Source organism: Macaca thibetana, chromosome 2, assembly GCF_024542745.1.
Source record: "Macaca thibetana thibetana isolate TM-01 chromosome 2, ASM2454274v1, whole genome shotgun sequence".
In the NCBI taxonomy this organism is placed as follows: domain Eukaryota; kingdom Metazoa; phylum Chordata; class Mammalia; order Primates; family Cercopithecidae; genus Macaca; species Macaca thibetana.
Genome location: NC_065579.1, coordinates 107,096,285 through 107,117,370, shown reverse-complemented (window position 1 = coordinate 107,117,370; position 21,086 = coordinate 107,096,285). Strand labels below are relative to the sequence as shown.

At 46.8% G+C, this 21,086-nt stretch overlaps 2 protein-coding genes across 8 annotated transcripts in view; one reads left to right on the top strand and one right to left on the bottom strand.

Annotated features, from left to right (window-relative positions):
• NEK4 (NIMA related kinase 4) overlaps positions 1-14,754 on the top strand; it is a 71,240-nt gene extending 56,486 nt beyond the window's left edge. Inside the window, exon 15 of one of the 4 annotated variants that reach the window (XM_050778469.1) lies at positions 14,481-14,754. In XM_050778469.1, the coding sequence (XP_050634426.1) occupies positions 14,481-14,573 (93 nt within the window). In that variant the 3' untranslated portion in view covers positions 14,574-14,754. The other 3 variants (XM_050778468.1, XM_050778467.1, XM_050778470.1) reach the window with 3 other exon arrangements.
• A 4,044-nt stretch (positions 14,755-18,798) lies between these two features.
• The window catches only part of SPCS1 (signal peptidase complex subunit 1), a 181,588-nt gene continuing 179,300 nt past the window's right edge, over positions 18,799-21,086 (bottom strand). For 2 of the 4 annotated variants that reach the window (XM_050778480.1, XM_050778481.1), the window contains exons 2-5: positions 20,690-20,857; positions 20,267-20,326; positions 20,091-20,177; positions 18,799-19,285 (exon numbers count right to left, since the gene is read on the bottom strand). In XM_050778480.1, the coding sequence (XP_050634437.1) occupies positions 19,160-19,285; positions 20,091-20,177; positions 20,267-20,326; positions 20,690-20,725 (309 nt within the window). In that variant the 5' untranslated portion in view covers positions 20,726-20,857 and the 3' untranslated portion in view covers positions 18,799-19,159. Of the gene's footprint in view, positions 19,286-20,090; positions 20,178-20,266; positions 20,327-20,689; positions 20,941-21,086 lie in introns of those variants that run through there. The other 2 variants (XM_050778479.1, XM_050778478.1) reach the window with 2 other exon arrangements.

Sequence of the window (21,086 nt, the reverse complement as noted above, 5' to 3'; positions counted from 1 at the left end):
GTTCCACTGCCCTCCAGCCTGGGTGATGGAGCAAGATTCCATCTCAGAAAAAAAAAGGTTCTTTTTTTCTTTTTATGTCTTTCTCTTTACTGATATTTGTTTTATTTATACATCATTTTATTTTATTTTGAGACAGGGTCTCATTCTGTCTGGAGTGCAGTGGTGCAATGATAGCTCCCTGCAGCCTCAAACTCCTGGGCATAAGTGATCCTCCCGCCTTAGCTTCTCGAATGGCTGGAACTGCAGGCACATGCCACCATACCTAGCTAATTTTAAATTTTTTTTGTAGAGACAGGGTCTCATTATGTTGCCCAGGCTGGTCTCAAACACCTGATCTCAACTAATCCTCCCGTCTTGACTTCCCAAAGTACTTAGATTTCAGGTGTGAGCCACTATGCCTGGCCACATAATTACATAATTTTCTTTTACTGAGACAGAGTCTCGCTCTGTCACTCAGGCTAGAGTGCAATGGCGTAGTCATGGCTCACTGCAGCCTGGGCTCAGGTCATCCTCCCACCTCAGCCTCCCAGGTAGCCAGGACTGTAGGAGCATACCACTACACCCAGCAAGTTTTTTTGTACGTTTTGTAGAGATGGGGTTTCGCCATGTTACCCAGGCTGGTCTCAAACTCCTGGCCTCAAGCAATCTGCCTGCCTCAGCCTCCCAGTGTCCTGTGATTACAGGCGTGAGTCACCGTGCCCGGCCACATCATTTTCTAATAAGTCTGCCATCTGATCTTAGGGACAATGTCTATTGATTTCTTTTTTTTTTTTTTTTCCTTTGAATGGTCCATACTTTGTTTCTTTTTATGCCTTGTGGTTTTGTTTTTAAACTGGACATTTGAGTTTTTATCATGTGATAATTTAGGGGTCCTCCATGCCAGTGATGCAGGATTTACTTCTCAGTCACTTTGTAAGCCAGGTACCTCTGGCTGGCAATGCCAGACCCAGGCCTTGCTCAGCCATGCTGGTGTGCCCCGGCTCGCTTGTGTTATAGCTTGTACCCACATTCAGCAGTTTCTGAGCTCTTGGACCTTGCCCAAGAAGAATGAGGATACACTGGATGTTGAAGGGTGAGGAGGGTAGAGAAGAATTGTATTGAGTGATGAAACAGCTATCAGCAGAGAGGGAATACCTTAAGGTGGGGAAGTCCCCCTAATATGGCTGAGTCCAAGGCTTTTTATGGGCTCAGAATAGGGGAGGGGCAGGCTGTAGGTAGTATTGGAAAAGGCAACATTCAATTGGTTAAAAGGCATTATTCAGAAAGTATCAATTGGGAAAGGGCGAGCAAACAGGAACAGAAGTTCCCACTCTGTGTCACAGGTTCATCCAGGACCAGCAGTCTGGTCTTTCAGCCTTCAGGCTGATTTGGCTTGAAGGTGGGGTTTCACTAGGAACCTGCCCCATCTGCCTAGGTATTTGGCTACCTCCTGTCACTATCACCAGGGATTAGTCACAGGTTATAAAAAAGTCTTCTCATGTCTGAATCTGTGTTTTCCCCTGGGCATGTGCATGCATGGTAACTTTCTAAATCCCCCAGTATATGTGGTTACTTTTTTTTTTTTTTTTGAGACAGGGTCTTGCTCTGTCACCCAGGCTAGAGTACAATGGTGTAATCACAGCTTACTGCAGCCTCAGCCTCGCGGACTTAGCAGTTCTTTTTTTTTTTTTTTTTTTTTTTTTTTTTTGAGACGGAGTCTGGCGACTTAGCAGTTCTGTCCCAGCCTCCCTAGTAGCTTAGACAACAGGCGTGCCCCACCATACTTAGCTAATTAATTAATTTTTATTTTTATTTTGGTAGACACAGAGTCTCCTTATGTTGCCCAGGCAGGTCTTGAACTCCTGGGCTCAAGCAATTCTCCTGCCTTGGCCTCCCAAAGTTCTGGGATTCTAGGCATAAGCCATCATGCCCAGTGGCTTTGGAACGTCCTGCTCCTTCAATGTATGGCCCCCAAAAGGGGAAAAAGAAAAAATATAAAGGGGGGAGAAATAAAGGCACCAGTCTTTTTAAATCCCCAGGGAGTCACTTCAGCTAGAGGGAGGGAGGTTTGCAACAGTGTCAGTGATGGTTGCAACATTGGTTTCCTGCTTCTATATCTATACCTTAGTGATCAGAAGCAGCAGTCAGCTATCAGTACAGAGATCCCTGATATTTGGAGGTCTGGTTTCTTATTGCCTACCCTGGTTCCTGCAAGTGGCATGCAAGCTGCTTCAGGAACACAGCATGACTGTCTGCCACTGGGTGCAGAGTGCTTAGGGCTGAAATGAACCACAATTTAGCTTCTAAGACTTCCCTCAGATGTTCCCAGCCTTCAAGAGAATCCAGAGTTTTTAGTTACATAAAAGAGATTTTGTCAGTACAATTTTTGCTTGAGTGAGGAGATACAATTTTGTCTTGAGTGAGGAGATGAATTCCTGATGCTTCTTACTCTGCCATCTTCTGTATTATTGTTTCATACACTAGCTTTTCAAATTAGTTAAGGAGAGGCAATATGTGTTTGTACTGTGTTTTATAATTACCTTTACCAGCACTCTTTTGTATTTTCACATTGCTTTGAGTTACTGTGTAGGGTCTCATCCTTTTAGCCTGATGAACTTCACTTAGTTTTCCTGTAATGTGGGTCTGCTAGCCACAGATTCTCTGCTTTTGTTTATCTGGGAATTTCCTTATTTCACTTTTATTTTTGAATGATAGATTTGCTAGATATGGGATTCTTGGTTGACAGTTTTTTTGGAGAACTTTGAATGTTATCCTTCTGCCTTCTAGCCTCCATTGTTTATGAGGAGAGGTTAGCTGTGAATGTTATTGGTGTTGCCTTCTGATGAGTTATTTTCATCTTGCTGCTTTCAAGATTTTCTGTTTTTGGCTTTCAGCACTTTAACCTTAATGTGTGTATCTGTGGATTTCTTTGAGTTTATCCTACTTGGAAGTTCACTGAGTTTCTTGGACGTGTAGATGAGTGTTTTTCAATAAATTTGTAAAGTGTTCAGGCATTATTTCTTAAAAAATTTTTTTTTCTGTTCCTTTTTTTTCCTCTGAGACAGAGTCTTGCTCTATCACCCAGGCTGGAGTGCAGTGGTGCGATCTTGGCTCACTACAACCTCCATCTCCTGGGTTCTTGGCATGGTGGTGTGTGTCTGTAGTCCTAGCTGTCTGTAGTCCTGAGAGGTGACAACGTGCTAGCAGCCCTCGCTCACCCTCAGCACCTCCTTGGCCTCGGCGTCCACTCTGGCCACGCTTGAGGAGCCCTTCAGCCAGCTGCTGCACTGTGGGAGCCCCTCTCTGGGCTGGCCGAGGCCGGAGCTGCCTCCCTCTGCTTGTGGGGAGGTGTGGAGGGAGAGGCGCGGGAGGAACCAGAGCCGCACCCAGTGCGGTGCAGGCGGCGTGGGTGCGGCTTCGGCAGGGCCCTGCACTCAGAACGGCCGGGCGGCTGGGGCCACTGGCCCGCACAGTGAGGGGCTTAGCACCCCGGCCAGCAGCTAGGGAAGGTGTAGTGGGTCCTCCAGCACTGCCAGCCCGCCCGCGCAGCACTGGAATTCTTGCCAGGCCTCAGCCGCCTCCCCGTGGGGCAGGGCTTGGGACCTGCAGCCCTCCATGTCCGAGCACCTTGCTCAGCCCCAGGTTCCCTGACGGGCGCCAACCCCTGCTCTGCAGTGCCAGATCCCAGCAACCGCCCAAGGGATGAGGAGTGCAGAAGCCCAGCGCAGGACTGGCGGGCAGCTCCACTCACAGCCCTGGCGAGGGATCCACTAGGAGAAGCCAGCTGGGCGCCTGAGTTGTGGGGGGACTTGTAGAACTTTTGTGTCTAGCTAAAGGATTGTAAATGCACCAATCAACATTCTGTGTCTAGCTCAAGGTTTGTAAATGCACCAATCAGCACCCTGTCAAAAGGGACCCATCGGCTCTCTGTAAAATGGACCAATCAGCAGGATGTGCGTGAGGTCAGATAAGGGAATAAAAGCAGGCTGCCCGAGCCTGCAGTGTCAACCTGATGGGGTCCCCTTCCAACCTGTGGAAGCTTTGTTCTTTCTTTGCGATAAATCTTGTTGCTGCTCACTCTTTGAGTCCGTGCTGCCTTTATAAGCTATAATACTCACCACAAAGGTCTGCAGCTTTACTCCTGAAGCCAGCAAGACCATGAACCCACTAGAAGGAACGAAGAACTCCAGACACACTGCCTTTAAGAGCTGTATCAGTCACCATGAAGGTCTGCAGCTTCACCCCTGAAGTCAGCGAGACCACGAATCCACCAGAAGGAAGAAACTCCGGACATATCTGAACATCTGAAGGAACAAACTCTGGATACACCATCTTTAAGAACTGTAATACTCACTGCGAGGGTCTGTGGCTTCATTCTTGAAGTCAGCGAGACCAAGAACCCACCAATTCCGGACACAGTCCTAGCTACTCATCTGCTTCAGCCTCCCAAGTACGTGGGACTACAGGCGTATGCCACCACACCTAGCTAGTTTTTGTATTTTTAGTAGAGACGGGGGTTCACCATGTTGGCCAAGTTGGTCTTTTACTCCTGACCTCAAGTGATTCGCCCACCTCGGCCTCCCAAAGTGCTGGGATTACAGGTGTGAGCCACCATGCCCGGCCTTTTTTCTGCTCCTTTCTCTTCTCTCCTGGTGTTTTCTTTATACATATTTGGTGTGGTTAATGGTGCCCTTCATTTCTCTGAGTCTGTTCATTTTTCATTTTAGTTTTTTCTCCGTTATTTGGATTGCATAATTTCTATTGGTCTGTCCCCAAGCTTGCTAATTGTTCTGCCAGTGTAAGTACGCTGTTGAGCCCCTCTAGTGAATTTCGCTTTTCAGTTATTGTACTTTCCAGCTCTAGATTTTCCATTTGGGTCTTTTAATTAATAATTTTTTTCTGTTTCTTAATATTCTCTATTTGATGTGACACTGTCACTATATCTTCCTTTACTTTTTAAATTATATTTTCCTTTCGTTCTTTGAACATATTTATAGTGGCTACTTTGAAATCTTTTTTTTTTTTTCTTATTTTGAGACAGAGTCTCACTCTGTCACCCAGGCTGGAGTGCAGTGGCACGATCTTGGCTCACTGCAACCTCTGCCTCCCAGGTTCAAGCGATTCTCCTGCCTCAGCCTCCTGAGTAACTGGGACTACAGGTGTGTGCCACCACACCTGGCTAATTTTTGTATTTTTAGTAGAGACGGGGTTTTACCATAATGGTCAGGCTGGTCTTGTACTCCTGACCTTGTGATCTGTCCACTTTGGCCTCCCAAAGTGCTGGGATTACAGGCATGAGCCACTGCACCTGGCCTACTTTGAAACCTTTGTCTGTTGAATCTAACATCTGGCTACTTTCACAGGCAGTTTCTCTTGTTTGCTTTTTTCCAGCATGTGTGTCATACTATCCTATTTCTTTGCATTTCTCACAACTTTTTACTGGAAGCTGGACATTTTAGATAATACATTGTTTAAACTCAGTATTGGCCCCTTTGGGGATTGTTTTTGTTATTTTTGAGACAGAGTCTCGCTCTGTCACCCAGGCTGAAGTGCAGTGGTGCTATCTCGGCTCACTGCAAGCTCTGCCTCCTGGGTTCACACCATTCTCCTGCCTCAGCCTCCCGAGTAGCTGGGACTACAGGCGCCGCCACCACGCCCGGCTAATTTTTTGTATTTTTTAGTAGAGATGGGGTTTCACCGTGTTAGCCAGGATGGTCTCGATCTGCTGACCTCATGATCTGCCCGCCTTGGCCTTCCAAAGTGCTGGGATAACAGGCATGAGCCACTGTCCCTGGCCGGTGATTGTTATATGCTTATTTATTTGTATAGTAGCTGACTGGATTTTTATTTATTTATTTATTTATTTATTTATTTATTTATTTATTTTTTGAGGTGTAGTGTCACCCTGTTGCCAGGCTGAAGGGCAATGGCATGATCTTGGCTCACCGTAACTTTCGACTCTCTGGTTCAAGCGATTCTCCTGCTTTAGCCTCCCAAAGTAGCTGGTACTACAGGCACATGTCACCCCGTCCAGCTAATTTTTGTATTTTTAGTAGAGACGGGGTTTCACCACGTTGACCAGGATGTCTGGATCTCCTGACCTCATGATCTGCCCACCTTGGCCTCCTAAAGTGTTGGGATTAGAGGCGTGAGCCACCATGCCTGACCTGAATTGTTTTGGTGAAGTCTGTCTTCTTCCTCTGTCCCTTCCCTGTAGTATAAAGCCCCAGATGTTGCCCCTCCATGCATGCAGCCTTGGGTGCTAACAGTTACCTTGGAATGACTGTAGTTGTACAAGGGCTTTCTTCACTCTCTTATCCCTGACTTCACATAACTTTTAAGACCCTTTAGTTTCTGGCTGATTGCTTTATTGTTTTCAACATACGTCACTCAACAGACTGATCTGATTATTTTGACAGGATTGCTCCCAATGTCAATATCTGAGGTTTTTTTTCCTGACCCCAAGAGGCCTCCTCCCAGCTTTGTAGTCCTCTCTGCAAACTAGCCCAGCCTATAGTTTAGTTTACATCTCCAATGAATTGGCTTATCTCCTCCCAGTTGCCTTTCTACTGCTGTATCTAAAACACAGGTTCAGTTGCTTGCTGCTTGCAGAATCCAATTAACAAGAGCAAGGTCTGGTATAAAGTGACTTTTTTTTTTTTTTTTTTTGAGACGGAGTCTCGGTCTGTCCCCCAGGCTGGAGTGCAGTGGCCGGATCTCAGCTCACTGCAAGCTCTGCCTCCCGGGTTCACGCCATTCTCCTGCCTCAGCCTCCCGAGTAGCTGGGGCTATAGGCGCCCGCCACCTCGCCCGGCTAGTTTTTTGTATTTTTTAGTAGAGACGGGTTTCACTGTGTTAGCCAGGATAGTCTCGATCTCCTGACCCAGTGATCCGCCTGTCTCGGCCTCCCAAAGTGCTGGGATTACAGGCTTGAGCCACTGCGTCCGGCCCTAAGGTTACTTTTTATTCCAAAGTTTAGCTTCGGGGGAAGTACAGGCTTTCTGCCTTTAAGGGTACTCCTCCTTTGGAGTAGAAAGCAAGCACTTTTAAAGGGGGCATAGGCTGGGCGCGGTGGCTCACCCCTGTAATCCCAGCACTTTGGGAGGCTAAGGCAGGCAGATCACCTGAGGTTGGGAGTTCGAGACCAGCCTGACCAACATGGAGAAACCCTGTCTCTACTAAAAATACAAAATTAGCCAGGTGTGGTGGTGCATGTCTATTATCCCAGCTACTTGGGAGGCTGAGGCAGGAGAATCACTTGAGACCGGGAGGCGGAGGTTGTGGTCAGTAAGCCGAGATTGTGCCATCATTGCATTCCAACCTGGGCAACAAGAATGGAGCTCCATCTCAAAAACAAGGGCCTAACATGAATGGGACATGGCGGGTTGGGGGGAAGCGAGCAGTTGCAGGGGTCTGTGTGTTAGCTTGGTGCCTTATCTACCAGGTGATCAAAGTGGTGACTGCTGGTTTCTTTGTGAGCAGGCATACGTTGGGTTGTGAATCTACTGTTATCTCTTGAGACAACCTCCTAGTGGGCAGGTGTTCTGCTCTGGAGCTTCTAAGCACATAGTTGATCTACCCCTGTAGGGAGTGTCTGATGAAGCGAAGGTAAAAGGCTATAATTGTATTTCTTTTTTTTTCTTTTTTTTGAGATGGAGTCTCGCTCTGTCACCCAAGCTGGAGTGCAGTGGTCCGATCTTGGTTCACTGCAAGCTCTGCCTCCCAAGTTCAAGCAGTTCTCCTGCCTCATCCTCTCGAGTAGCTGGGATTACAGGCATCTGCCACTGTGCGCTGCTAATTTTTTTATTTTTAATAGAGACAGTGTTTCACCATGTTGGCCAGGCTGGTCTCAAACTCCTAAACTTAGGTGATCAACCTGCCTCGGCCTCCCAGAGAGTGCTGGGATTACAGGCATGAGCCACCACGCCCAGCCTATAATTGTATTTCTAAAGAGCTAAGTAGGAAGTGGGAAAAAGGAGGATAAGAAGAGAGAGAAAACAAAGAATTTAAAAATAATTAAGGCCGGGCGCGGTGGCTCAAGCCTGTAATCCCAGCACTTTGGGAGGCCGAGACGGGCGGATCACGAGGTCAGGAGATCGAGACCATCCTGGCTAACACGGTGAAACCCCGTCTCTATTAAGAAATAGAAAAAACTAGCCGAGCGAGGTGGCGGGCGCCTGTAGTTCCAGCTACTCGGGAGGCTGAGGCCGGAGAATGGCATGAACCCGGGAGGCGGAGCTTGCAGTGAGCTGAGATCCGGCCACTGCACTCCAGCTTGGGCGACAGAGCGAGACTCCGTCTCAAAAAAAAAAAAATTAAATAATTGAGGCCAGGTGCAGTAGCTCATGCCTGTAATCCCAGCACCTAGGGAGGCTGAGGTGGGCAGATCACTTGAGGTCAAGAGTTTGAGACCAGCCTGGCCAACATGACGAAACCCCATCTCTACTAAAAATACAAACATTAGCCTGGTGTGGTGGCATACACCTGTAATCCCAGCTACTCGGGAGGCTGAGGCATGAGAATTGCTTGAACCCGGGGGGCAGAGGTTGCAGTGAGCTGAGATGGTGCCACTGCACTCCAGCCTGGATGACAGTGAGACTCTGTCTCACAGAATAATAATAATAATAATGATTAAAGTGGAGGTACTCAGTTACACTTCCACTCTTTTTGAAAGCACTGTGAGGCTCGAACTCCACACTCTCTTCCAGATGAAGTCAGTTCATTTAGGAAGAGATTTGGTGCTCTGTTTTATGGCCTCTTTCTATTCCCAAGCAAAGTTTGTGAGCATGGCTATGGAGCTGTGGGTGGAGACAATGGCACTCTTCCAAGTGATACCCCCACTTTAGAAACAGCGCACTCGGTTTTGGAGGGAGATGGGGCAGTAGCCTCTGGTCTTCTTGGCATACTTGGCATACTTCTTGGCATTTCACTAACATGGCATCTTTATGGTCTGGGGAAGAGGTGATTTGGGACCCCATAATTATTATTATTATTATTTGAGATGGAGTCTTGCTTTGTCACCCAGGCTGTAGTGCAGTGGCTCGATCTCAGCTCACTGCAACCTCCGCCTGCTGAGTTCAAGTGATTCTTCTATCTAAGCCTCCCAAGTAGCTGGGATTATAGGCACCCATCACCACACCCAGCCAATTTTTGTATTTTTAGCAGAGACGCAGTTTCACCATGTTGGCCAGGCTGGGTCTCAAACTCCTGACCTCAAGTGATCCACCCACCTCGGTCTCCCAAAGTGCTGGCATTACAGGTGTGAGCCAACACACCTGGACTGGGCCCCATAATTTTTAGCAATCCTGTACCCAAAGTAGAACCTACATCCTAGTACCCTGGGCTAGGTGGAAGAAGGGAACTCCCACTTCTTGCCTGCACTCTCCTGAAATGTAGCCTCAACAACAGGCAGCAGGATGAGATCTGCCAGTGTCCTGCCCTCCAAAGAAGATAACCTTTCAACTGGAAGTTGCAGGGAAACAAAGGCCTGTGTTCTTGCCTTCAGTGGCCTGGAGTAGAATTTTTGTCTCACTTAGGTGGGCTGGAGAAAGGTGGCAGTTGGTCATGATTCGTGTACCACTGACTCTTACCGTTCTTACCAAAGTTTAGATTTTCTCAAATAAATGTTTCTTCTGTCAAAAGACAAAATTATAACACATTTTGTTTAAATATCTCAATTGGGTTTATTGTGATTCTAGCATTGGGCAACACTTCATTCTGTAAAATAGAATAAGTGTTCTAATGAGTGAAGCAGAGATTAGCTTTATAGACAGAAAAAGGGTTGGATAAAGAAGAAAAAAAGAATAAAAAGTGGATTGGTCTCATTTAATAGGGTTGCTCCAGAAAAAAAGTGGATTGGTCATTTTAGGGTGGGGACAGGGAGACAGAATAATGGAAAAATAAGCTGATTGGTTAACATCAGGTTACTTCAGATGAAAGATTAAAACAGAGAGAGCTTCATATGATGTCAGTTGAAACTGGCCTGTTTGGGAAATTAGGCTGTTACCTCTTTCAGTCTCTCGATTTCTAGAAAGGCCAGATGACAGCTCAGTTTCTGTTTGGTGAGCATTAGTGACGCCATTATGATTTTTAGTCTGGACTATTGGGCCTAGTGTTATGAGATCTTTGGGGTGTCACTTTTCTGACCAGAAACATCTGTGGCTGATGGCGCCTTTGCCTGAGTTTTACTTGGGCCCGCTGGGCTTGTTCTGTCCACAGTCTGGCATTGCACTCATATTACCAGCCTGTATCCCATGCCTGCCAAGGGAGAGTCAGGCATGGAGCGACAAGGGGTATGGGAGCGAACATGGGGTCCAGCCATTGTGCAGTCAAGACACTCTAGTTGCTGCAGCGGGGTGGGCAGCTCCAGGTGCCGGCATGGGTACTGGTCCTCTGCAAAGCTACGGCCAGATCAGGTGCACCTCAGGCAGCTTCCACTGCTGGCACCAGGGAACACTGGGGAAGCTTGGAGATGCCAGCAACCACAGCGCCCCAAAGAGGGAGTCACAGCCCTGGCTTGGGGAGCTCCCAGGTCTGGGATCCTTGAAGGGCCACAGCTCTTCTCTCCTCTTCACATGCAATGTGGTGAGAAAGGGACATCTCAGCTCCTAATATGTTTGTGTTACAGTTCTTTCAGCCTCACCATTCAGTGAGTCCCGAGTTCTTGTCCTGTGACCAGGAAGAGGTACGCAGACAAGTGAAGGGTAAGCAAGAGGAAGAGGAGTTTCTTTGAGAGAACAGCTCAGGCTGGATGTGATGGCTCACGCCTGTAATCCCAGCACTTTGGGAGGCCGAGGTGGGTGGATCACGAGGTCAGGAACTCGAGACCAGCCTGGCCAACATGGTGAAACCCTGTCTCTACTAAAAATACCAAAAAATATTAGCCAGGCCTGATGGCATGTGCCTGTAATCCCAGCTACTGGGCAGGCTGAGGCAGGAGAATCGCTTGAACCCAGGAGGTGGAGGTTGCAGTGAGCCAAGATCACGCCAGCCTGGGTGACAGAGCAAGACTCCGTCTCAGAAAAAAAGAGAGAACAGCTCAGAGGAGGTCCGCAGGGGCCACCTCCCTTCCATAGACAGGGTGTCTCGTGGAGTTTTCAGCCCCACTTGATGAGTGCTGAGCTCTCAGCAGAGAGGGTAGCTCCTCTGCAGCTAGTCATCCCATTGTCTGTTCTGCTCTGGCTAAGCGCAGGGGCTTAAACAGGAGTAAGTACTTGCCGATTGCTCCATGGGCAGGCCCAGAAAAGGCACCACAAGTTCCCACTCTGGTCTATGGGACTAGCAGCCAGGCCCCCAACCTTCAAGCCCTCCCTGGCCCGAAGGTGGGGCCTCACCGGGGACCCGCCCCCTTCTGCCCAGTAGCCTGTCTGCCTCCTGCTCAGGCCCAGGCTGCTCATGCCACGGTGCACATGCAGGCCAGTGCCAAGCTGCCCTCCGCTCCCCCTCAGCTTAAACTCTCCCCATCCTGCGCTTGTTGTAGCCCAAAGTCCGGAGGGGGACAAAGTGGCAGGGGGCTGGTGTGTCATTGCTGCCCCAAACATGCGTACACCTGGCCGGGCTTTTACCACGCCTGGGCTCATTTGGCTCTGAGATTGGAGCTGGGGGTGGGGGTAATAGGGAGAGACCAGTCAATGGGAACAGACACCCCTGAGCCTGCGGGGGCAGCTGGGGCCTCTCCGGCCTGGCTCTGCCTTGGGGCACCTCTTCGCCTGCCCCTTTGCGCCTGACCACGCTGCTCCCCCACCGGCAGGTGACAGCCTGGCCCCATCCTAGCAACCTCCAGGGCAGTGGGTTCTGGGCGGGGCTCCCAGGGGCCAGCTTTGGGGACTGTGCTTCCTCCCCTCGCCTTCCCCACAGCTGAGGCAGATGTCCGGAGTGGTGGAGGGTCCCGGCCTGGGGGCGGCTCCAGACCATGCGTGGTCTGGCCAGCTGCTTCAGGGACATGGGGTACAGGGTTCCAATGGTGCCACTGCTCTTCTGCAGCTGCTGCTGCCATCACCGCTCACATCTCCCTGCTGCTGCCAGCGCGATGGTAGCGGCTGCTCCGGATGGCCCGCAGCTGTCATCACTAGTGCAGGAGTTTAGTCCAAAACAATGGCCTCCTATAATTTTTATTTAAAAATTTGAAGGTCATTTTCTCTTAGCACCATTTCCAGAGACTTTGTTTTTTGGAGTTGAAGCCTTGCTCTGTAGCCCTGGCTGGAGTGCAGTGGCATGATCACGGCTCACTGCAGTCTCTGCCTCCCTAGCTCAAGTCATTCTCCCAAGTACCTAGGACTACAGGTGCACACCACCACACCTGGCTAATTTTTTGTAATCTTTGTAGAGACAAAGTTTCACCCTGTTGCCTAGGCTGGTCTTGAACTTCTGAGCTCAAGGGATCAGCCCACTTTGTCCTTCTAAAGTGCTGGAATTACAGACGTGAGCCTGGCCACTGAGGGAAATGGGAGGCTTACAGAGCTCCTTATGGTGTCATGTTGGATGTGGAACCAAACAGGATTACATTTTATATTTAATTGTTATGTCTTTTTAAATTTGAAACATTTTCTCACTTTGTTTTTCGTGACTTTTTCTTTTTTCTTTTTTTTTTTTTTGAGAGGGAGTTTTGCTCTTATTGCCCAGTCTGGAGTGCAATGGTGCGATCTTGGTTCAACGCAACGTCCGCCTCCCGGGTTCAAGCAATTCTCCTGCCTCAGCCTCCTGAGTAGCTGGGACTACAGGCATGTGCCACCATGCCCAGCTAATTTTGTATTTTTAGTAGAGACGGGGTTTCTGCATGTTAGTCAGGCTGGTCTTGAACTCCTGACCTCAGGTGATCCGCCTACCTCGGCTTCCGAAAGTACTGGGATTACAGGCGTGAGCTACCACATCTGGATGACTTTGACATTTTTGAGGAGTAGGGGCCATGTTTATTTTATTTTTTGCAGCATAGAATAATTTATTGCAAAAGAAAAATAGTATTTTGAAAGTTAAGTGCAGAATAGGCAGTATACCCTGAGAGAGAGAGGATTCAGGGCAGGCTGCTCATAAGGATAAGACAGCCTGGGCCATGTGTTTTATAAAATGTCCCTTGGTTTGGATTTTTCTGATGTTTTCTCATGAATAGATTTAGGTTATACATTTTTGTCAGGAATACCACATAAGTGATATGTCCTCAGTGCATTGTATTAGGAGGTTCACAGTATAACATACTAGGTGTTATTTTAATTTTGAACAGTTCTTTCCACAAGCATACACTGAATGTCACATAGTACTTTTTTTTTTATTACTAGTCAGGTTGAATTTTATGTATGCTAATGATATGGAAGGGGGACAGGGAAGTACTGGGTAAGGGAGGATGTGGCCCCTGGCTAGGGCTCCACCTTCAGACCTGTGCCCATGGACCTAGGCAAGAACAAGCACTGCTGACTTCGTACCCAAATGTTGCATTTCCCAAGACCACCCTGGCCTGCCACTCCCCCATCCCGTGCCTATAAAAACCCCTGAGACCCTAGCAGGAACACAGATAAGAGGCTGGATGTTGAGAGGAACACATTGGCAAAAGAAGAAACAAGCAGCTGGACATTGAGAGGATGTCAAGGGGAGCATGCCAGCAGAAGAGCACACTGACAGACGCCAGCATGCCAGCAGGCCATCGACTGGCAGAACGAGGTGGAGTTTGGCCAGGACAGCTGGAGGAGAACCCGGACCGCCGAGCAGCCGGACTCCAGGGGAAAACCGTCTCCCTTCTGGTTCCCCCATCTGCTGAGAGCTACTTTCACTCAATAAAACCTTGCACTTATTCTCCAAGCCTATGTGTGATCTGATTCTTCCGGTACACCAAGGCAGGAACCCTGGGATACAGAAAGCCCTCTGTCCTTGCAATAGGGCAAGGGTCTAATTGAGCTAACACAAGCTGCCTACAGATGGCTAAAAGAGCACCCTGTAACACATGCCCACTGGGGCTTCAGCTGTAAACATTCAGCCCTAGACACTACCGTGGGGTCGGAGCCCCACATTCTGCCTGTCTGTATGCTCCCCTAGCGGTTTGAGCAGTGGGGCACTGAAGAAGCGAGCCACATCCCCATCAAACGCCCTGCGAGGGGGACAAGGGAACTTTTCCCATTTCACTAGTGGTTATTTATGTGATTATTTTGTAAATATATGGGATTACATTTACATACATATATAAATGAATTTGCTGAATTATCTATGAGATTGATTTTGTTTTACCTATTCTAATATTGTTGGGTTTTATTGATTCAAAGAACTCTTTATATATGAATGCTATTAATCCTTTGGCATGAATATTGCAAATGTTTTCCCTAGTTTATTGTTTGCTCTTTAATTTCTTATGACTTTTTAAAACATCTCGAAGTTTAAAATTTTTATGCAAACTGAACTATTAGTATTTTCCTGTATGGTTTCCACCTTTGATATCATGCTTAGAAAAGCCCTTCCTCTAAGATTACAGAAATATTTTTTCCTACTACCTACTGATTTTCTTTTTGTTTCTCAAATAGGTACATTTGCGGGAGCACATGGGTGAAAAGTATACAACTTACAGTGTGAAAGCTCGCCAGTTGAAATTTTTTGAAGAAAACATGAATTTTTGAGTGTTTGTCCTAATCTGCTGCCGGAATTAAAGACCTATTTTTAGAGATTTTTGGCTTAAAAAACAAGGGCAAACAGTCATTTGGAAGCCATTCACCACTGTTTTATATCTCTTTTTATATCTCTTTGGGGTTTTCCTACAGAAAAGAAATTGGACAGCAGAATAATATGAAGCAGGATCACGAAAGAAAAAAAACTTTGGCTTTCATATTCTGAGGACAAATCTGTTGTTTGTTTGATTACTGTTTACTGAGCCTTAATCCACCAAGTTTATATCTAGAATTTTATTTTTTTAAGGTACTGATTAGCTTAAACATAGGGCTTGAAAAATTTTGGATTGAAATTTTTTGGATTGAAAAAAATTTTTTTTTTTTGAGACAGAGCCTTACTCTGTCACCCAGGCTGGAGTGCAGTGGTGCAATCTCAGCTCACTGCACACTCTGCCTCCCAGGTTCACGCCATTCTCCTGCCTCAGCCTCCCAAGTAGCTGGGACTACAGGCGCCCGCCACCACGCCTGGCTAATTTTTTTGTATTTTTAGTAGAGACGGGGTTTCACCATGTTAGCCAGGATGGTCTCCATCTCCTGACCTTGTGATCCGCCCGCCTTGGGCTCCCAAAGTGCTGGGATTACAGGCATGAGCCACCATGCCTGGTCATAAATTATAAAATTTAAAAAAGTCAATTCACAGTTCTAGAAATAGATTTAAAGAATATGAAGTTCTGTCTAGTACTTGAGCAGCTGAATTTATTTTCTACACATTGATGGACTTTTAATATTTTATTCTCATTTAATATAAACCTCATCTAGGGTATATACAAATTAAAACTGAGATACATTGCCTTTGTAAATTAGTATGTTTTTACATAATGGTCTTGTTAGATTTATTTTTCCATCAGTGAAAACATTTCTTAAACACAAATTTCATTTCGGTTTAAGCAATTTGTAAGCAGTCTAGTTCCATTTAGTTTTTGGATATATTTAATGTTTGTCTCCTGAAGTTTGTCTTCATGTACTTTAAGATATTAGTTGTCGTTCCATGTTTTAAATGTATGATTATATATCACATATTTTATTAGTGAAATGTTTAAGAAGAGGTAATACCCATCTAGGAAAGAAATTTTATAAAGTTAAATACAAGTCTTGAATAGTACATTTTCACTTCTGTATTCGAGGGACTCTAAAAATAAATATTGCTCCAGAAATGTTTTCAGGTGGTTTTTTTTGAGACAGCATTTCATTCAGTCAGGCTGGAGTGCAGTGGCATGATCTCAACTCACTGCCACCTCTACTTCCGGGGCTCAAGTGATACTCCCGCCTCAGCTTTCCTAGTAGCTGGGACCATGGGTGTGTGCCACCACACCTGGCTAGTTTTTGTATTTTTTGTAGAGACAGGGTTTCACCATATTGCCCAGGCTGGTCTCGAACTCCTGGGCTCAAGCAATCCACTCACCTCAGTCTCCCAAAGTGCCGGGATTATAGGCATGAGCCACTGTGCCCAGCCCTGTTTTCAGTTTCTATAACTAAAAATATATCTTTGAAAATTATACACACACACAGAAATACTCTAATGAAATGTTCCCTTTACAGCCACTTAATGAATTTTTTTTTTTTTTTTTTGAGACCTGTCTCACTCTGTCACCCAGGCTGAAGTACAGTGGTGCAATCTCGGATCACTGTAAGCTCTGCCTCCTAGGTTCACTCCATTCTCCTGCCTCAGCCTCTTGAGTAGCTGGGACTACAGTTGCCCGCCACCATGCCCGGCTAATTTTTTTGTGTTTTTTTAGTAGAGACAGGGTTTCACTGTGTTAGCCAGGATCATCTCCATCTCCTGACCTTGTGATCCGCCCGCCTCGGCCTCCCAAATGCTGGGATTACAGGTGTGAGCCACCGCGCCTGGCACACTTGACAAATTTTTATTTAGAGTTTACTATGTGCCAGGTTCTCTGCCAGGAGCTGGGGATATAGTGGTGAATAAAACAATGCTTCCTGCCCTTTTACAGTGCTCACAGCCTGGTTTCTGATAACTCTTATTTTCACTTTGGAGGGTTTGCTAGAACTCAACTTGCAAAACCATCAAGTCCCAATGCCCAGTTGGGAACAAATCTTTGGCAAACGTGGTATCCTTGAGCTATTCCTTTCCTTGCATGTTTTGGAAATCCACATCTTTCTGGACAGTCATCAATTTTACTTAATTTTTCTAATTTATTGGTGTAAAGCAGGCATTTTATTAGAGTTAATCTCACCCGTATTTTTTTTTTTTTTGGAGACAGGGTCTTGCTCTGTTACCCAGCCTGGAGTGCAGTGAGGTGATCAAAGCTCACTGCAGCCTTGACCTCCTGGGCTTAAGTGATCCTCCCACCTCAGCCCCTTAAGTAGCTAGGACCACAGGCATGCACCACCAGACCTGGCTAATTTTTAAAATTTTTTGTGGAGAGGAAGTCTGTGTTGCCCAGGCTAGTCTCAAACTGCGTTCAAGCAGTCCTCCTGCCTCGGCCTCCAAAAGTGCTGGGATTATAGGCATGAACCACACCTGACCTCCCCCATACTTTCTTATTCCCATGTTGTATATTTTTATTTTTATTTTTATTTTTATTTTTTTTTTGAGACAGAGTCTCGCTCTGTCGCCCAGGCTGGAGTGCTGTGGCCGGATCTCAGCTCACTGCAAGCTCCGCCTCCCGGGTTCCCACCATTCTCCTGCCTCAGCCTCCCGAGTAGCTGGGACTACAGGCGCCCGCCACCTCGCCCGGCTAGTTTTTTTGTTTGTTTGTTTGTTTGTTTTTTTGAGACGGAGTCTCGCTCTGTCGCCGAGGCTGGAGTGCAGTGGCCGGATCTCAGCTCACTGCAAGCTCCGCCTCCCGGGTTCACGCCATTCTCCTGCCTCAGCCTCCCGAGTAGCTGGGACTACAGGCGACCGCCACCTCGCCCGGCTAATTTTTTGTATTTTTTAGTAGAGACGGAGTTTCACCAGGTTAGCCAGGATGGTCTCGATCTCCTGACCTCATGATCCGCCCGTCTCGGCCTCCCAAAGTGCTGGGATTACAGGCTTGAGCCACCGCGCCCGGCCATATTTTTTATTTTGTTTAAACATTGATCCTGTTTTCTTCCCACTTTTATCGTTCTTTTTTACTTTAGTGCTTAATTCATCTTCCTAAATTAATTTAAAAACTCATCTTTAAGACTATACATTTTCTTCCCAATATAATCATTTTTTTTTTTTTTGACACAGAGTCTCATTGTTGCCCAGGCTGGAGTACAGTGGTGTGATCTTGGCTCACTGCAGCCTCTGCCTCCTGGGTTCAAGTTCCCCTCCCTCAGCCTCCCGAGTAGCTGGGATTACAGGAACATGCCACCACGCCTGGCTAATTTTTTTATTTTTAGTAGAGATGGAGTTTCACCATGTTGGCCAGGCTGGTCTTGAACTCCTGACCTCAGGTGATCTGCCTGCCTTGGCCTACCAAAGTGCTGGGATTACAGGCGTGAGGCACCATGCCTGGCCTAAAGTGTCAATAATTCTGATTTTGGTTTTCTCTTTTATAAGTTTTGATTTCCATAGACTTATAAAGCAAAGGAAGTTAATGTCCTTGCTCTGGCTATCCTGCAGTGTTACTGAATATCACCTGCACAACCTTTACTTCTTGCAGTTTTTTTTTCCTGTTGTTTAGTACATTATCCATTATTGGAATGGCCTTATAGGCATTCAATAACGGTGACATGTTAAATACAAAATCACTTGTCTATTAAATTTTATTCAAGGTTCTATGTAAGATCTGCTAAATGGAACTTTGTGATGGAAATGTTTTATATGGTAGCCACTATTCACATAGCTCTTGAGCCTTTGAATCATGGCTAGTTTGATAAGAGTTTTATATTTTAATTAAATAGACATGTGTCTAGTGGCACCATATTGTACAATGCAGTTCTCATTCAATAAATCTTAAGTACTTACAATGCATCGTGTACTCTTCTATGTACTGGGCAGACAGCAGTGAGAAAAACAAGGTCCCTATTCTTATGGAACTAATGTTCTAGTAACAACTATTAATTATATACCATGAAATGTCTCAAACTCCTGGGCTCAAGTCATCCTCCTGCCTTAGCCTCCCGAAGTGCTGGGATTATAAGTGACAGCCACTGCACCTGGCCAGAACCATGAACTTCTAACTTAGGCTTTTACTAATTATCTTCCTTGCAGAATAATGAACAAAAGATCCTTTAGACAAAGAACTTGCACTATGAGGTTTAATTGGAAATATTAAAATGGTTTAACAACTCATAATGAATTACAAAACTTTGATAGTTACATTGTACTATCATTTATGAGGCATTTATTCTTCATTATTTACACCTGAAAGAAACTGCATACTTGTGTGTTCTGTTCCCCATTTCACAGCAAGATTATGAAAAGAAGGTCTAAACTACTTATATAAATCAAAACCCAACTGTGCTAGAAATGAAGTATAAAGAGAACTAAATCTACACACAGCTGTGCCATAAGAGCATTAGATGGTTTTAGCTCTTTTCTGGGGTATGAAAGCAATTTAGCTCATCTCACAGGAAACAAAAGCAGGTGCTGAATCATGAAAACCTCAATTATTTTTAGCATGCCTCTTAATTTTTCTTTCCCCTGGTTTCTTGTCGTCTGTGCTTGAGTCTTGAACAGGTAACCACTTGAGAGGATGCCGGCGATAAATGGGCCATGGAGGAAGTGTCAGCTGGGTCAGAAAAGAGGAAATGCATAAATTATAGCTATTAAAAGTTTAAAAAATTATGTATAATGCCAGGTTCCCAAACGACTCCCATGCTGAGGAAACAAAAACCAAAAAAATCCATATTCCTATAAAGGCTCTGTGCCACCGTCCATGCAAAACACTGTAAGATGATGGGAACAGGCTTACTGCCTACACAAATGGCTTTAAGACGTAAAAGAAAGGTGAGGGACCAGGTGTGGTGGCTCTCGCCTGTAATCCAAGCACTTTGGGAGGCCAAGGTAGGCGGATTGTTTGAGACCAGCCTGGCCAACACAGTGAAACCCTGTCTCTACTAAAAATACAAAAATTAGCTGGGTGTGGTGATGTGAGCCTGTAGTCCCAGCTACTCGGGAGGCTGAGGCAGGAGAATCGATTAAACCCGTGAGGCAGAAGGTGCAGTGAGCCGAGATCGCCCCAGTGCACTGCAGCCTGGGCAACAGAGTGAAACTCCGTCTTAAAAAATTTAAAATAAATAAATAAATAAATAACAGGTGAGGGGGCAATGTGAGCACCATGAAAAACTCCTGCTGGCTTTGACCTTAAGATTATTACCTAGAGTAGCTGCCAAAGGAAATAAGCTATGTTCTTTTATATAGTTCACACCATCTGACACTATTTTGGCATTCTACTTTTCCAATGATAGCAAAGGGAAACGCTGTCTGGAAGGATGAGGGAAACATTGGCTTTGGGTCTCACTACTGAGTAGGTCTAACCAAACCAACCCGACTCACAAAACCCAGGTTGCCACTAACACCCACAAATTTCTTACCAAACATGAAAAAGCAAATCCGGCCATAACTATATAGACAGTCCACCCGAACTGTTCAGCCACGTATCCGTAGATAAATCCAACTATCTAGAGACAAATGAAGTATATTAAACACACTCAAACTGAGGGTTGGGAGGGAGGCGGGGGCGGAGATTACACGTAAAACCAATACTTACTGCAGAAAAAAGAATAATTCCCTGAAACATCTGTTCAGCTAGCTTCTGGCCCTTGTAATCCTGGGGTGAAGCAGAGGAAAAAAAGAATTGGATCCACCGCCGAGAAGATAACAATTTCTGCCCTGACCTCAAAACTTTGGCACAGGGTAACCCCAATATCAGGGTCTCCCGCTCACCTATGGACCTGGGCAAGAAATTAAATTCTGGGCTTCCCGGGAGGAACTGAAACACCCTCACGGAGAATGGACAGGAGATTCTCGCGGAGTAGAAGAGAAGGGGACCCATGAGGCAATTCGGTAAAGAGGGTGGAGGGTAACCATGAGGGCCCGGAACAGAGCAGCACTAGGTCGGTGCTCGGACAGGGGCTTCGAAGCTGCCAGGCACAGGAGCTGCGTGCGGAGGTCCCCGGGGCTGCGCCCTCACCATCTGCGTGGGCAGCGAGCTCAGATGCTCCAGCATGGCTGGCTGAGGAGGCGGGCAGCCGACCGCGGGTGGCAGGCTGCGAGGCGAGGGCGACCGAGACTTATGGACTGTGAGGGCCAAGGTCTGAAACTGCGCGTTGCCAGGCGGGCCTTCTACGCCCGGGAGAGCGATGGCCGCGGCCCCGGAAGCGGAAGTCTCCGACGGGCCGATACAGCCCATGTCCCCGCCCCGCACCATCGCTAGGCGACGTGCGCTTTTGTCGCGGCGTGCTGCCCGCGAGGGCAGCTGAGGTGGTGGCGGCGGCGGCCGCCGCGTCGAGGCATCGCGCGGCCGTGAAGGGTTCACCGTCAGTGCTGTTGGGTGCCTGGAGCCGCGGGCCCCGTCCCGAAAACTGTCC